General features: G+C 36.8%; 1 protein-coding gene and 1 long non-coding RNA gene across 2 annotated transcripts; one reads left to right on the top strand and one right to left on the bottom strand.

Annotated features, from left to right (window-relative positions):
* Nucleotides 1-518: 518 nt before the first annotated feature.
* Nucleotides 519-8,500, bottom strand: LOC146734014 (uncharacterized). The gene is made up of 4 exons (XM_085490495.1): nucleotides 8,426-8,500; nucleotides 2,151-2,479; nucleotides 1,725-1,811; nucleotides 519-947 (listed from the first exon to the last, which is right to left on the bottom strand). The coding sequence occupies exons 2-4, from the start codon at nucleotides 2,472-2,474 to the stop codon at nucleotides 759-761; spliced, it is 600 nt and encodes a 199-aa protein (XP_085346621.1). The 5' UTR covers nucleotides 2,475-2,479; nucleotides 8,426-8,500; the 3' UTR covers nucleotides 519-758.
* Nucleotides 3,985-4,997, top strand: LOC146734015 (uncharacterized). Its single transcript, XR_014926573.1, has 2 exons — nucleotides 3,985-4,326; nucleotides 4,820-4,997. It is a non-coding gene; the product is annotated as an uncharacterized LOC146734015 (long non-coding RNA).
* Nucleotides 8,501-16,722: the final 8,222 nt, after the last annotated feature.

A 16,722-nucleotide genomic window follows, 5' to 3' on the forward strand; every position in this document is an offset into this window, starting at 1 on the left:
TTAGATAGATTTATTTATCTAGTGTTATCTTCATAAACAGTTTAGATTATGCTAGTTTATTCATATTTCATATTTATTCATATTTCACTGTTAGATTGTTTACATGTTTTCTTATATTAAGAGTTACCCCTATGAGTAATGGAATTGACCTCAAACATGCTAATTATTATCCAAGTGTTACCCATGATTCCTACTCTCGATGGATATGGCGGTCTTCAATGGAGTCCACATTTGAATTTAGTTCATAGTTTTTCAAGTTATTCACCTATTTGCCCCTCATCAAGGGCACCCACAGTTTAATACTGAAGTTTGTACTACTGCTGTAATTACTGGTTGAAATGTTCAGCGTTCTACCCATGAATAAAGAAGTCATTAGGACTTTCTTTTGAACTCGATCACTTGAGTCTGCTGTATGTTCTGTGGAGATTTATTAAACGTGGCGATTTATTCGAACCGAATTCCCACAGCCACACATTTATCCATAAATGTAGGAAATAACAAATACTATAGCCAAACTGTAATGTCATAATGTCTATTTATTTTAAAATTATCAATATAAAGTTAAACTAAACCACTAACCAAGTTTTTCCGTTGAGAATATTAGCATGAGCAAAAGTTCTAGAGATATCGCATGTGACTTAAATAAGGTTATTTAAATGTGGTAAACTAATACTTAGTTATGCGTTCTACGTTGTTAGAAATTTCATCTGACATATATGCGTAAACGTATACATAACACACAATTACATAACACATTTTCATTTTTCTATATTTCTACTTGCTTGAATAACATCATTGACGAAATTCGGATCTTCAGAGGACCAGTTGCACGTTGCCATAAAATACTCATCATCGCTGCTGATTAAGCACTTTCTATCTTTAATAGTAACGTTTCCGGTGACTTTTGATTTAAACTCGATGTATTTGGCGATGGGTTGTGGACATTCCTATATGAAACAAAAACATTTATTGACAAAATTAGACAAAGAAATGTTCAAACACATCACTGATTGCAACCATATAGATATCATAAATAATGTCCTTATATTTGACAAACTTGTGATTATTTTTTGGTCTGAACTAATTATTTGTTATCACACGTGTCTCAAAACATTTTTTGCATTTGCTTATGACTACTGAAATCGTGTTCTTATACAGAAAACATGGACGTTGCCGGAGGAAGGTTATTGAACAAGCCAACTACATTATCAAATTTAAAACGTTCTATAGTTTTTGAATACATTCATGCAGACATTATTCGCACAGGTATATCCAAACCGCATATAGCCAAATGAAAACTCGAAAATAATATTATGAAAATTAATTGTAGTTATTTTCTAAACAGTATATTTCTACACAATTGCACTGTTTCTAAATTGTTTATATACAATATTATGCTCATCCACTATATATATATAGTGTAACATAAGCTTGTTGCCAACATATCTAGCGGCGCATTTATATACGATTAACTAAATCTGCCTAGAAAATAGCAGTGTTTGTTTCAAATCATATATATAATAATATGAGATTATTACGAGGATACTGGAGAAAAGACAGTACAGCGGGAGTATCAACAGACGCGCGTATTGATGATTTTCAAAACACCATTTCCCCTCTTCGCTCTCTAAAAAACTAAGTGTCTTAATGATTGGATTGAGGCTTGTTTCTTTTAGCGTTTATGTACTGATATGTCCCCACGACTATAATCAACTGTCACTCACCACCATCTTACAAACTAGTTTACTCCATACATCCCCAATAAAAAGCTTACATCGGTCACAATTGACAGTTGGTACCCTCACAGTTTCCTGTAGGACAGAACATATAATCTAATAACGTTATATTGTTTTTTATACCTGAGTATCTATCAGGTAATTGTTCTTACTATCAGAAATTTACGACTAGTATAATACTCCATTTCTGAAATTATCATGAGTACAGATAATTCTTGCAACGTAGATTTTAAGAAGTTTTTTTGTTCATGTTTATATCAGGTACCAACCTTATATTCGGGTATTTAATACGCATGTGGCAGCAGAAAGTGCCTTAGAAAACCTAATATCGTAAAACCATCATTATCAAACATGTGTAAGTGATATATCATTAACTACTACTAAATTCAGAATAACGAATACAATGTATCATACTTTATTCCCTGCTTCATAGGAATCAATTTGAGACTCGGGTATTGAAATAAGCTCATAATGTCGTGTTCCTGGTGCGAATGCTGCATTCCCTAAATAAAATGTTCCACTGAACATGGCTGTTTTCCCATCTATGTCATTCTCAATATCTGCAATACCATCTGGGCACGCAACGTTTTCAGTGCATACAGTATGCCAGGCTCCATAGTCTAGCATGGTATCAGAACAATCCATGCACGTGCCATCAGCAGGGTGACCAGGATGCTGTTGACCTTTTGATGTAACCACTAACATGATAAGACCCCAAAATGAGCGTGTTGAATACATAGTATCTGTCGATAAATATACAAGAAATAGCAGACAGAAGACATACACCTCAACAATGTGTTATGTTTTCACTCGCAATGACTCAACTGATTTAAATTTTTATTTGATCTCCGCTAATTTGAAAACCAATTTAAAGTATAGTTCATTTATGGTGCTCCATGACTGTATATAGATATAAACAATTTGACGAGTATTGTTTTCATGCAAGGGTTCTATTTAGTGGGGAGTCGTTGCAATTCAACAGCATTTGCTTTTGCCAACAAATTATATCACAATTACGTGTTATTGGTTGGCGGATGAGAAGTGTTCAATTTGACTGTAACCTATATCCCTTGTATGTGTATAGCCATCAATTTACCAATTTTGAGTATAGGTATTAAAAAGCGGTAGTCGTTGCGCCACAAGCGAGAGATATATGTTCTCAAATAAACAAAGAGGACGACTTTGACTGTACAAACCAACGAGTACAAACTGAGACATTACTTTAATTAGGTGATTGAAATGTATCGTAGGAGTCACCAGCGGTAATTAGTGCAAGTAGCGCCCGTGATTTCCATTAGACGCGTGCATTGGATTGTAGGAAAATCAATGTTCAAACATCGTTACAGAAACAGATAGTCAAACAGAAGGTGCTAAAACAAGTTTTTCTATTACCGGTCCGGATCGACGATGTTTAATTTCTTGCAAGATGTCACTTTTGTTGAGCCAATCACCGCAGTTCGACTTAAGCAGAACAAAATTCATAATAAAATAATTCAAATTTCATAGGTATAATTGTAACAGATCCACGAAGTTTTTTTTAATCATTGTGTAATATGATTAAGATTGATGACATCAAAATATTTGTCTCATTGCCACAACAATTTCTTCTTTTTCGAGTTTTGATGACAAAAGATGTGTTAACGGCTAACTTTGAACGTCGTATTATTTAATGTATTTAACCAACACATTATATTTTCGGGTTTCTAAATATGCTTTGGCATATACCTTATAAGAGGATATAAGAGCATATTAATATATTAAATTGTAATTCTACCAATTATAATCATAACACGCAGATATTTTCTCATAGAATTTGCGTTTAGTCTTTTAAGATCCGCAGCTTCGTTATTTAGATTGACCTTGCGTGCACTCTACTACCAATTGTATTTCATTTTATTTAATAAATTACAATAATTTACAATATAGTAAAACTTGAAATTAAAGTGCAGAAAAAAAAGCATTTGATTATATTTTGTTGACGTTATATTAGTTCTATCACTTATTACCAGCATAAATGCTTATTTTTAATTTTTAATTATGTTGAGTGCACCCAAACCATGTTTGTCACAGGTGTGTCAGCAGTCATTTCTAGAAAAGTTTTCAAAACATTTCCATCATTTAGATCATCAGATCTTGGAATATTTTAAAAACTTGGAACGAAGTAATGCAAACGAAGGTGTAAAAATATCCAACAAAGCATATTCCTGTGAGGTAATTTGTATGAGTCAGTATATTGAATACCAATCTGATTAAAATCTGATGTAGTGTACGGGCTTTAATTATTTTGGCTATAAACTTATTTTAATTTTATGTTTTATTACTTTTGTTATTAATGCCTTTTTATTTTATTATTTTACTTTGATTTTGATTTTGTGATTTTTTTAAAATTCCGCCCTACATACATCTGAGCCGATGCCTATGTAACGAGATTTCAACGAGACCCACTGTCGACGATTTTAGTCAACGAATCACAGACCTTCTTCTATAGCGCACATGATGACGTCACTGGGCAGAGTCAGGTGGCAAACACACTCAAACATAAAATGGCGGATTATACCGACGTTAGGACCGAGAAGAACATGGCTTTTCGGTAAGTTTATCATTGTCAAATGCAACGAAAGTCATTTTTTTATGTTTATATTGTGGCTCGAATGGTTCGAGTTTAGATCGTTACTTTGCGTAGTTATTCTGGGAGTGACGATTTTGTTTCCACCGGTTCGACCGAACACCGGTGTCTTTTTCCAGTCGCTTGCCCTGGAGACGGGTGATGTTTTGTTGACGATCGGGTCAAAACCGTCTACGGTATTGAAGCCGTAGCTGTAAATATTCATCAAAATGTATCAACATTTTGTACATTATACAATAACTCTTTATCAAAGTAATTGAGCTGATTTGGACTGGAATAAAATATTTTTTATTTGGAACACATCGCAATTGATCAGGAAATATTTTATTGCTCCAATTTTCTGCGTCGATGCCGTGGGCCGGTGACCGTTATACAATTTAAAATTTGCATTGTTTACTATAGCTGTTTACAGTGTTCTAATCATTACGATTTACTTATTTTTTTGCTTCCATTCTAGATAATTATGCTCAGTGTTTGATGTAAAATTGAAGCGATGACTGAATAAACGAACCTTGGCTGGCGAAGATGTATCAGGAAGTGTACACATTTGTTGGAAGTGAACAAAATATTCAATGTAATGACAAAAATTGGAAAATGCTGTGGAATTTCTTTTGTAAATAAAAATATACTAGCAATTTTCTATTAATGGTTTATTCAAGTGGGCAAAATATAATGTACAGAAAGATTGCCCGTAGAGTATCGCTACACTGAAAAGTAAGCAACCGACAGCCTCTATAAAAGGGGGCCTGTGATTGGCTGTTACTTACGCGAGATTTGAACGGGACTTACGTAGGCGTCGGATCAGATGTATGTAGGGCGGAATTAAAAAAAATCAAAATCAAAGTAAAATAAAAAGGCATTAATAACAAAAGTAATAAAAAATAAAATTAAAATAAGTTTATAGCCAAAATAATTAAAGCCCGTACACTACATCAGATTTTAATCAGATTGATTGAATACTATCACCTAATACAAAACAACAACACATATAGTTGGGCCTCAACTCCCGTTCAAACATGTTGCACAATATCAGGGTTCGAAGCTTTTGTGACTAACCCTTCAGTGCCTGGCTCGCCGTTTAGAGGTTCATCACCTTTTTCTACCCTACACACATTGGCAACAAGAACATTTCCAGTGATTGCATGTCGTGATGCATGACACACTGGGTTCTTGGAATCACGCCAGATGACAATCTGATGCACAGATGACGAATGTCTACGCAACAAAACAACGTCATAGTATCTTGTAGTTGTAGAACAAAGTAGTAGTGGCAACAAGAACTTTTTCAGTGATTGCATGTTGCGATGCATGACACACTGGATTCTTGGAACCAAGTCCGAAACTAAAGTCATTGCGATGACTATCTGATACACAGACAGAAGACGGATGTCTGCAGAACAAAACAACGTTACAGTATCTCGTAGTAGTAGTGTGGTGTTAATACATAAAACAGACAATAATATACTTTTAAGGGTCAAACTAACCGGATTTATTGGGGTAATAATACACACGAGGGCAAGAGGTGACTAGTGTCCTGTCTCTGTTGTAAATGAGCTACTTAGAAAAAATTACAATTCGCAAAGACTACTATCATTTGCATAACAAGATAGGCCAGTACACTGTACAGATTAGACTGTCGACAGTTCTCGGGCCCAATGTAATTGTGTTTTCTAGACATTTGAACGCCGAGGGCGTTTGATGGGAAATGCGAAACATTTCACGCGAGGGACTTTAGTCCCGAGAGACTATCCCAGTCTGCAGGTTTCTAGTTGATGCTGACGTCTGAAATAAATATATCAACATAATGTATGCAAATTTATTCTAATTGACCCCCCTGAATGCGCTGGTTGTTCACGTTCACTCTGCATAAAAACATGGATGAGTTCAGGAAGAAATTTCAAAAAACTAAGTGAGAGTTATTGTAAAAGTCGCGGTAATTTTTCCCTAACAGATTGGCAACTGAAAGTGGGGGATCCCTGGTTTCGAAACGAGTTCTTTTTGACAAGACGAATGTCAACATGGCACGCTGACGAATACATCTCTCCTCTCTGTGTAGTTTGCAATATTGTCTCGCTGGTATTCTTTACAAGAAATATCATGGTAGTTTAAACGTGCCAGAACTTTTATAATGCATTCATGCATAATGCGTCAGGATTTGTTTGTGTCATGATATCAAAAACTCCTGTGAAAAGTGTCGCGATCGCGTAGAGTACATTCAAAACAAACTTCGCGTAAGTCGTGGGCGATCCTAGTAGCCTGCAACCCCTGACCCTTCTCACGATTGGCCACAATAAAATGATAGACATCTGCGAGAATATCATTTGCATATGGAAGAACCCATATCTGGTAAGAAATCTTACCAGCGAATTGCAGCACCGGATCCGGACAGTCGGTCGTGCACTCATGCTTCCTGTCCCGCCGTTCGCAATTTATTCACGCCTATTACGTTTATACATAACCTTTATTAATAATAACATAATAATTAGATACGACCTACGGTCGACAGTCTACGTACAGATGTCAACTAATTTATGGAGTGTAGCATATAAAAAAAAATGATTTATTGGAACACCAGCTAGAAGGCACACTCGCTAAGTGAAGCTTATCACTCGGCTACTCTACTGTAGTGATCTCAATATGAATGCCCAGGTGTCCTTACTATTATGTAACAATTGTTCATGTATATAAAGCCTGGACTTAAATAAACACGTGTCAGTATGCTCAGCCTTCAGTGTGTGTCGTGTCTCATCTCTTGCTATACGGACGTCTCAAGACATTACATTGGTGACGAGAATTGTGAGCCCAACAGCAACTACTATTTCTCAGTAGAAGACATCAGGTTGTACAAGCTCGTTTGCAAGTTTTCACTCGTATCTCGTTGGACTGTTTTGTATTATGGCAGCACAAGCAGGTTTCATGTTTTCCTAGTTATCTCCGTTTAACGTCCATGGAGACACCAGTACATTAGCACCACATTGAAAATGTTGGTTATCACGCTTTGAAAACAGCTGTGTAGCCTGGAAGATTACTGACCCAGAGCAGAAAAGAGCTATGCTTTTGAACCGGGGTGGCGACGACTTGTTCGAGATTTGCGATACGCTAACCATGCCTGTTGAACCTGAATATGACAACGCTTACAATAAACTGATTAAAGCATTAGAATACTACTTTCTTCCAAAAATTAACACTGAATTTGAAATTTATCAGTTTCGGCATGCCACTCAATACGACATTGAAAGCATTGGCCAGTTTGTAACTCGTTTACGGAAACTGATAAATAACTGGTACTGAAGACGCAGTAGCCAAAGACGCCGAAATTAAACACCAAATCATACAAGGTGGTTAGAATAAGAAGGTTCTCCGTCGTGTTTTGCAAGATGAAGTGTTTCTTGACAAGATAATCACCTTGGCTGAGACACTAGAAGTCTCAGAGCGTTAAGCACATGGTTTAGAATATGGTAATCCTGATTCCGTAAAGACATTTTGCTGTCAACGACGAAACTCCACTACCAACCGGACGACAGCACGCCCTACTAGAAAACGTCCTCAGAAAGCCTGTAGATCTCCGGACCAAGTACCAACGACGCAACGCTCTTGTTATAAATGTGGTCACGAATATCCAGTTAATTATGTAATTTAATAAAGTTAGGGAGAGATGTAGTGATCTCAATATGAATGGCCAGGTGTCCTTACTATTATGTAATTGTTCATGTATATAAAGCCTGGACTTGATATGTTATACGGACGTCTTAAGACATTACATCTACAATTAGCAAATAACTTAGGGAACTTCCCTGACAGACGCCATTGGACACATTAAAACTTTTTGAAACCACACTAGTTCAACATACACAAAAAAATAAAAATAAAAAATAGAACACGTCTACAAATTAGCCTATTAAATAATGTCATGTGGTTTACAAATCAAACACTTATATTGCGTATATTAATCAAGTACAAACTGAAGTCTAATGTCATTTTAAAGTTCTTCTTTCATGACGAAAATACACATGTCTTTTGAATGCTTGTTCGTGATACTACAATTACAAGAACGAATTCTAACCTTTAGTGTTGTCGTAGCTGATTCCAAAACTTGCTCGCTCAGTTAATGTCTGTTGCTCAGTGCTGCATCATCACTTGAATATTTTTAGGATTTGTATTGGTATTTAAGACTACCGGCATTTGCATAACAAGAGGGGCCAGTAAACTAATTTATGGAGTGGAGCGCATAAAACAGATGATTAATTGAAACACATTGGATATTGGGTCTATTACCAGCATAAATGATTTTTTCTAATTTTGAATTATATTGAGCGCAATCAAACCATGCTTGTCACAGGGGCGTCAGCAGTCATTCCTAGAAAAATATTTTCATCATTTAGATCATCATATCTTGGAATATTTCCAAAAATTTGAAGGAAGTAATGCAAACGATGTGTGAGAATATCCAACAAAACGTATTCCTGCGAGGTAATTTCTGTGAAAAGAATAACCTTATTTGTATGAGTCAGTATGTTGAATACTATCACCTAACACAAAACAATAACACATATAGTTGGGCATCACCTCCAGTTGACATGTTGCACTATATCAGGGTCCGATGCTTTTGTGACTACACCTTTAGTGCCTGTCTCGCTGTTTAAAGGTTCATCACCTTTTTCTATCATACACACATTGGCAACAAGAACATTTCCAGTGATTGCATGTCGCGATGCATGACACACTGGGTTCTTGGAATCAAGCCAGATGACAATCTGATGCACAGACGGAACAAAACAACGTCATAGTATCTCGTAGTTGTAGAACAAAGTAGTAGTGTCAATTTTTAGTGTGGTGTTAATACATGAAACAGACAATAATATGCTTTTGAGGGTCAACCTAACTGCATTCATTGGGGAATAATAAACAAAATGGCAAAAGGTGGTTAGTGTCCAGTCTATGTTGTAAATGTGCTACTTAGAATTAATTACAATTTGAAAAGACTACCAGTATTTGCATAACAAAAGGGGCCAGTATACTGTACAGATGTAAACTAATTTATGGAGCGGAGCGTATAAACAAATGATTTATTGGAACACCATCTGGAAGGCTTACTCGCTAAGTGAAGCTTATCATTCGGCTACTCTACTATTAGCAAATAACTGAGGGAACTCCCCTGACAGACGCCATTAGACACATTAAAATACTTGAAACCACAGTAGTCCAACGTACACAAAAAGGCAAGATAGAACACTTCTACAAATTGGCCTATAAAATAATGTCTAGTGGTTCATTAATCAACCATTTTAGTGAGGCTATAAAACAAGTACAAACTAGTCTAGTCTAGTGGCATTTTGAAAGTTATTCTTTCCTGACGAAAATACACATGTTTGTTGAATGTTTGCTCGTAAAACAAAATTTATGACATCTTGTAAATATATGCTTATTAGCAGTTGTATATATTCCACCATGGTAAAGGCACGGACAAACGTGATGGAGTGCATCAGTCGTAGTTGTAGAACAACGTAGTAGTGTGGTGTGAATACATGAAACAGACAATAATATACTTTTCAGGGTCAAACTAACCGCTTCTATACATTTATTTCATTCATGGGGGCACATGCCAGGGTGGCACCTTGCTACGTCCACTCTTTGCGCCTACTCCTTCGGCCTCCTCTGAGTAAGTTTCCAAGCCTGGGCACAGCCTATGTCCCATACCTCGCCAAGAAACCCGCTCATCTGCCTCATACCCGATGCTCAAGAGTACACCGGCCGGGATTCCGTGAAGACCGAATTTGGCTGGCAGAGGCGTTGAACACACGGTCTTGCCAGCGGTACCCAAGGATTCACCGCATGGAGGTTGTCACAAAGGTGTTTAGTTTTTGTCCCAGCCCCTTAGCAAGGGAATTGAAGACTCGGACCTTTACACCTCTACTCAGATATCGCAAACGCCACACACCTTTGTCCAACGATCTCATAGCACCCTGTGCAAGGCCAATACGTCTTGCGACCTCAGCCTCACAGCTGGCAGAGCTGCTGATCACGCTGCCGAGGTAGACAAACGAATCAGTGACATCTATGTTCCCACCCTTTGCAGAGACGGACCTGACAGAGTTATCGAAGCTGTCCCTGAAAGCCTGAATCTTGATCATAACCCATGACACATGGAAACCAGGCAGTTCTATTACCAGCATAAATAATTTTTTTCTAATTTTGAATTTTGTTGAGTGCAACCAAATCATGTTTGTCACAGGGGGTGTCAGCAGTCATTCCTAGAAAAGTTTTCAAAGCATTTTCATCATTTAGATCATACTATCTTGGAATATTTTGAAAGATTGGACCGGAGTAATGTGAATGAAGGTGTAAAAATATCCAACAAAATATATTCCTGCGAGGTAATTCCTGTGAAAAAAAATAACCTCATTTGTATGAGTCAATATGTTGAGTACTATCACCTAACACAAAAATATCATGGTTTGAAGCTTCTGTGACTACACATTCAGTGCCCACCTCGCCGTTCAAAGGTTCATCACCTTTTTCTACCTTACACACATTAGCAACAAGAACTTATCCAGTGATTGCATGTCGTGATGCATGACACACTGGGCCAGAAACCAAAGTCATAGAGATGACTATCAGATACACAAACAGAGAACGGACGTCTATAGAAGAAAACAACATCACAATATTTCGTAGTTGTAGAACGAAGTAGTTGTGTGGTGTCAATACATGAAACAGAAAATAATATACTTTTATTTATTGGGGTAATAATACACACGAGGGCAAGAGATGAATAGTGCCCTGTCTTTTTAGAATGTGTATTTGTATTCAAACTTTTAAGCATTGCATCTTTTGTCTAGTCTGACGATTCAGGTAAAATTATTTATACTCCAGTGTAAATAAAATATGTTATGGTAGAGAAACTTGTTAGTAGTTTTTTACTTAATATATATATTTTTAATTTAATATACTTCTACTATAATTAAAATATGTGGTAGTACGTTGGATTACAATGCTGAAAAAATACATTTGAATACATTTTTATGAGGGTATTGGCTCTATCACCAGCGTAAATGTTTTTTTGTCTAATTTTGAATTATGCTGAATGCAACTAAACCATGTTTGTCACAGGGGTGTCAGCAGTCATTCCTAGAAAGGCTTTCAAAGCATTTTCATCATTTGGATCATCATATATCAGCGTATTTTTAAAGAATGGAATGAATTAATGCAAACGAAGGTGTAAAAATATACAAAAAAACATATTCCTGCGAGGTAATTCCAGTGAAAAGAATAACTTATAACTCGCCTAACACAAAACAGCAACACATATAGTTGGGCATACCACCAGTTGAGTCATGTTGCACCATATCCGAAGATTTTGTTACTACACCTTTAGTGCCTGTCTCGCCGTTAAAAGGTTCATCCCCTTTTCCTACCTTACACACATTAGCAACAATAAACTTTTCAAGTGATTGCATGTCGCGATGCATGACACACTGAGTTCTTCTAACCAAGCCAGAAACTAAAGTCATAGCGATGACAATATGATACACGGACAATGAACGGATGTTTACATAACAAAACAACGTCACAGTATCTCGTACTGGTAGAACGAAGTAGTTGTGTGGTGTCAATACATGAAACAGACAATAATATACTTTTCATGGTCAAGCATTTATTGGGGTAATAATACACACGAGGGCAAGAGGTGAATAGTGTCCTGTCTCTGTTGTAAATGCGCTACTTAGAATTAATTACAATTTGAAAATACTACCAGCCTTTGCATAACAAAAGGGGCCAGTATACTGTACAGATGTAAACTAATTGATGGAGTGGAGCGTATAAAGCAAATGATTTTTTCGGAACACATTGGTTATTGGCTCTATTACCAGCATAAATGATTTTTCTAATTTTGAAATAATGCAAACGAAGGTGTAAAAATGTCCAACAAAACGTATTCCTGCGAGGTAATTCCTGTGAAAAAAATAACCTTACTTGTATGTGTCAGTATATTGAATACTATTACCTAACACAAAAACAACAACACATATAGTTGGGCCTCACCTCAAGTTGAGACATGTTGTACCATATCAGGGTCTGAAGCTAAGCTATACCTTTAGTGTCTGTCTCGCCGTTTAAAGGTTCATCACCTTTTTCTACTTTACACACATTGGCAACAAGAACTTTTCCAGTGATTGCATGTCGCGGTGCATGGCACGTTTCCATTATGCTATTATATGCATATTTGTAGAAGGGTTTTGAATCTGCTTTTGGCCAGCAGGTTTAGATGCGTGGAGCGATTCTTTCCAAGAAGTTTCATATTTCCGAGCTTCTTCATATGTATCAGATTTTTTAGCCAGATCTGTAATTGGAAGCGCATGACTTAAGAAACACTCTAATTTCGGGCGTGCAGCAAGTTAGTAGTTGTTCTTTCAAGACCAACTTCTTATGTATTATATGTCTTTGGAATGTTAAACATATCCACCGCCTGGTAATATAATTATCGAGACACACAAGTAACTGTGAGTGGCTTTCAGTAATTTAGAACGGTAACCCTCATTAGTAAGATTGTAGGCATTCAACAGGGTAGCCTTTACTATATCCCATTCCAGAGCCTGGTCACAACTTAGTGTGTTATAAACAGAAAGTGCATGACAAGACAAAAGTAACTAGAGTTTTCCCCCAATCACGATGGTCCCACTTTGCCTGTGTTGCATAAATTTCAAAGCGGGGAACATATTGGTTAAGATCTTCTCTCTCTTTATAATCTTGTGGTCTAGGTCTTTTATCTTTTATTGATTCTGATTAGCTCCTTTCTGTTTTAATCTTTCTAACTCACGTTCGTGTTTTTATGCTACTGGATTTGCCGATCGCCCAGGGCACCGTCATAACATCTGACTTCATGTATGCATACACTTCCATAGATTGAAGCAGTAGTTGATTTTCGTTGGGATTCACCCCCTTCCAAAATGATTATACAAACACACTTGGCACCGACCTGTGCACTGCTAAAGGTGTTCGGCTTTTTGGCATGATACAGTTTTGATGTATTCTCTTTGAACAAATCAACTCAATGAAAACTGTCATACATAAGCAAAATTCAGTATCAACATATGATTTAGAGAGACGAATTGCGCAGTTCGAATGTCCGAATGTAACTAATAAAAGATAGTGAGTCATGGATACCGTCGCGTATGATGCAGTACTGTCGCATGTCAAATGTAGGTGTACAATTCTGAAGCTTATTTTCTGTGCAGTAAATCTAAATTCATATTGTGTGTGTTGGAGAAGATTGAGGTAAAAAAGCCGTGTACTGTTCAATGCAAATTTGGCGCAAGGGAGCGCACAAGATGGTTTTCATAATCGAAGATATGGTAGCGATTTCTCCAAGGTTGCATCTTGCTTAAACTAGTCAAACCCCACCCACAATCGTGTTGATAGTCGTTGTATAAAGTAAAGAATTGGGTCATTATAACTTTTCTGTTGTAGTCAACGTTTACTGATGTGAATTTCTTCTTCTCTTTGCAATAGCATCTACAAAGCATAATTGTCGCACAAGAGGGAACATCATGTTATTTCTTCTTTGAAAGTAGAATAAACCACCGTGGAAGTATGGGATTGTATGGGTTTCCTGGCCGTAAAGCTGTAATACAAAACGAAAAAAGAGGGTGATTTTTACCTTCACATTAGTAGATGTGTTGAATTGACATGATCTTTTGGTGTAATTTGCATTGAATGAGACCTTGCCAGTTGTAAATGCTCCTTGTATTATCATCCACTGTCGCAGCTTATCCAGATTTGATGTTAGGCATCATGTCACTCGGGAGGCTCAGTATATCCCACCACCATGTGTTGGTTGAATCTTTCAGATTCGTGCAATCTGAAAAAAGTAGTGGGACAGGTATGACAAATCTGTTCTACTATCCGCCCATGTACAGAGTTAGAAGTAAAACTAGGGCCATTGGAAACAATAGCAGGTTTAACCATTGGTTCTACATCAACAATTTTTTCATCAATAACAAGTAGCTGCAGTATCGACAAAATACAAACCAGAGAAAAAATGACGACTGATCAGTTCATTCTGGATAAGACAATAACATGTTTACCCCCAAGGATTGCAACCAAACAACGTTATACTTCATTCCAGTTAATTGAGAGAAGCCCCCAAAGTAACCAACCCCCAGTCATTCTTTTATTTTCAGTATTTATTTTAGCATTTGATAATTTTTGATATATGTCAATTCAGTGCCACAGTTTTTAAAATCACTCTCACGTGCAATCTCCATTAATAGATCAAGGCATGGGCAAACCGTGCATGCTACTGTGTATTGTGTAACAGTGGTTCAATACAAATGGGGGTATAACTGGCCAGAAAGAGATCAGCCTTATCGAATGCCATGGCTGTAATGAAGGGGAGTTTTACAAGGTCGGATTGACTTTAATAAAACTCTTGATGGCTGAATACAATGTTTTAATATACTTCATACAGTTGTGTGCAAAGCCGAAAGCTTTTAATGCAAGCCATGATAACCCCAGTCAAATTGTGTTTTGCTGGTCTAACAAAAAATGGCAAATTGTTGGCCAGATTATAGTAACAAAACGTTGCGTAGCAGGTTAATATTGTCCGAAATATTACGATCTGTGACAGAATAACTCTGATCAATATGATTTATTTGATCGAGGACAATTCATAAACGGGTAGTGATATAAGTATCTTATATTCATTATAAAAATAAGTGAATATATCAATGATATATACATGAATAGGCTAGAATGTTTCGAAAAACTCACCTGATAGTTCTTTGCTTCTTAGAGAAGTATTGCTATTGAAGTGGTTAACCGTGTCAGTGAGCTTCTCAAATCCAATGAGCGAATAAAGCGTGTCTGGGGATTATTGTGAAGTCAGACAATTTGCGCCTCAGTGGAAACAATGTCAGGTTTATATATGCTTAGAAAGTCGTCGTGCCACGCATGCGTGAGATATATGGGTATCATATAAAGAAAGATGGCGACTTTGACTTTTGCGCATGTAGCCCCAGTCTCGTCAGGCCAGCTCAGGTGGGGTCAGGGAGAAAACAATTATATTAAAATCAATTTCGGGCTGCGGATAATGCTGGATTAAGTCAACTTCTCCACTGGGATTGTTCTTCCGATGCTGCACTGTCAGGATTGGCAAGCGTCATATACCAGTGATGAGGGCGCTATTCATACTAGATAAAACTAGCTATATAGGAAATACCACAGCAGCAATCACTAACAACGCCATATACCATATATGGCACACATACGCTCAGTCACTCATCACACATCAATCACCCACAGGCGGCGACAATACCATATATTAAGTTGAACTTATTATGTCAGGTTTATTAAATACACTGGACCCTCAAGCTATTAAATGGATAACATCAGTTTACTAGAGCAAAAAGAACAATGCAGTATTACCCATGTCAACAGTACTGGTATACAAGTCTTATCACAACACAGAATATTAATGCATTAACCTTATCAACCTAACGAGTAACTGACTAACTCTATTAGCTGTTCACAAATATTAATGCATCAACCTTATTAACCAAACAGATAACTGACTATCAACTATTCTGAAATATTACACTTTTAACCTAACAGATCACTGAATAAATCCATCAGCTGTTCAGAAATATTAATGTATTATCCTCATTACCCTAACAGGTCATTGACTAATTTAAAGCTTATTATTTGACGTTGTAAAAAAATCAAGGTTTAAAAATTAATTTACCTCGAATAACTTGATAACTATTCCACCATTACTGAACAGAACAATATCACTGATCTAGAATTTACAAAGGGTGGTATATAAAACACCCTTAGTAGGAAGTAGTCTGTGTTCATGTGTTACCACAGGTTACAAAACCAAAAGTCTGTCTTCTAATTCAACGGAGATCAATTTCAGTAACTTTAACAACAGGTCGTAAAATACTAGTATATATCGAAACTCACAACACTATCTGCGGGAATGCGAGTTTGCATGTGACGTATACGTATATGACCACCACTGTTTTCACAGCCACTAACTTTCTGTCTAACTAACTAACTGTCCCGTAAAATATTTGTTATGATGGAAACGAAACTAGACGAAATTCCATCACAATAAAGTATTACGATTGATAATAACCAGACATGATTCACAATCTTACCCGCTCATCCATGGGTAGTGCTGACTGTAACAACCACATGGGTTGTTACGTACATCATACTTAGAAGTGCTCATTGGATTGTTGAAAATCAATGTTTGTCAACACAAATGTCGCACATACGCAGCGCGAGCAATAATTTGAAAATTGGGGGGGGGATTCAAGTTGAGTAATCGTCTTAAGGTAGAAGCCTACTCATAATTTT

The sequence above is a fragment of the Saccoglossus kowalevskii genome, chromosome 15, assembly GCF_978046115.1.
Source record: "Saccoglossus kowalevskii chromosome 15, keSacKowa6.1, whole genome shotgun sequence".
NCBI lineage: Eukaryota > Metazoa > Hemichordata > Enteropneusta > Harrimaniidae > Saccoglossus > Saccoglossus kowalevskii.

What these genes read in the sequence shown, in the direction of transcription:
- LOC146734014 (XM_085490495.1), bottom strand. Translation starts at nt 2,474, where the DNA reads ATGTATTCAACACGCTCATTTTGGGGTCTTATCATGTTAGTGGTTACA. An exon ending in CCTATGAAGCAGGGAATAAA is followed by an intron (nt 1,812 to 2,150) that starts GTATGATACATT and finishes TCTGTCCTACAG; the next exon opens with GAAACTGTGAGGGTACCAAC. An exon ending in AACTAGTTTGTAAGATGGTG is followed by an intron (nt 948 to 1,724) that starts GTGAGTGACAGT and finishes TGTTTCATATAG; the next exon opens with GAATGTCCACAACCCATCGC.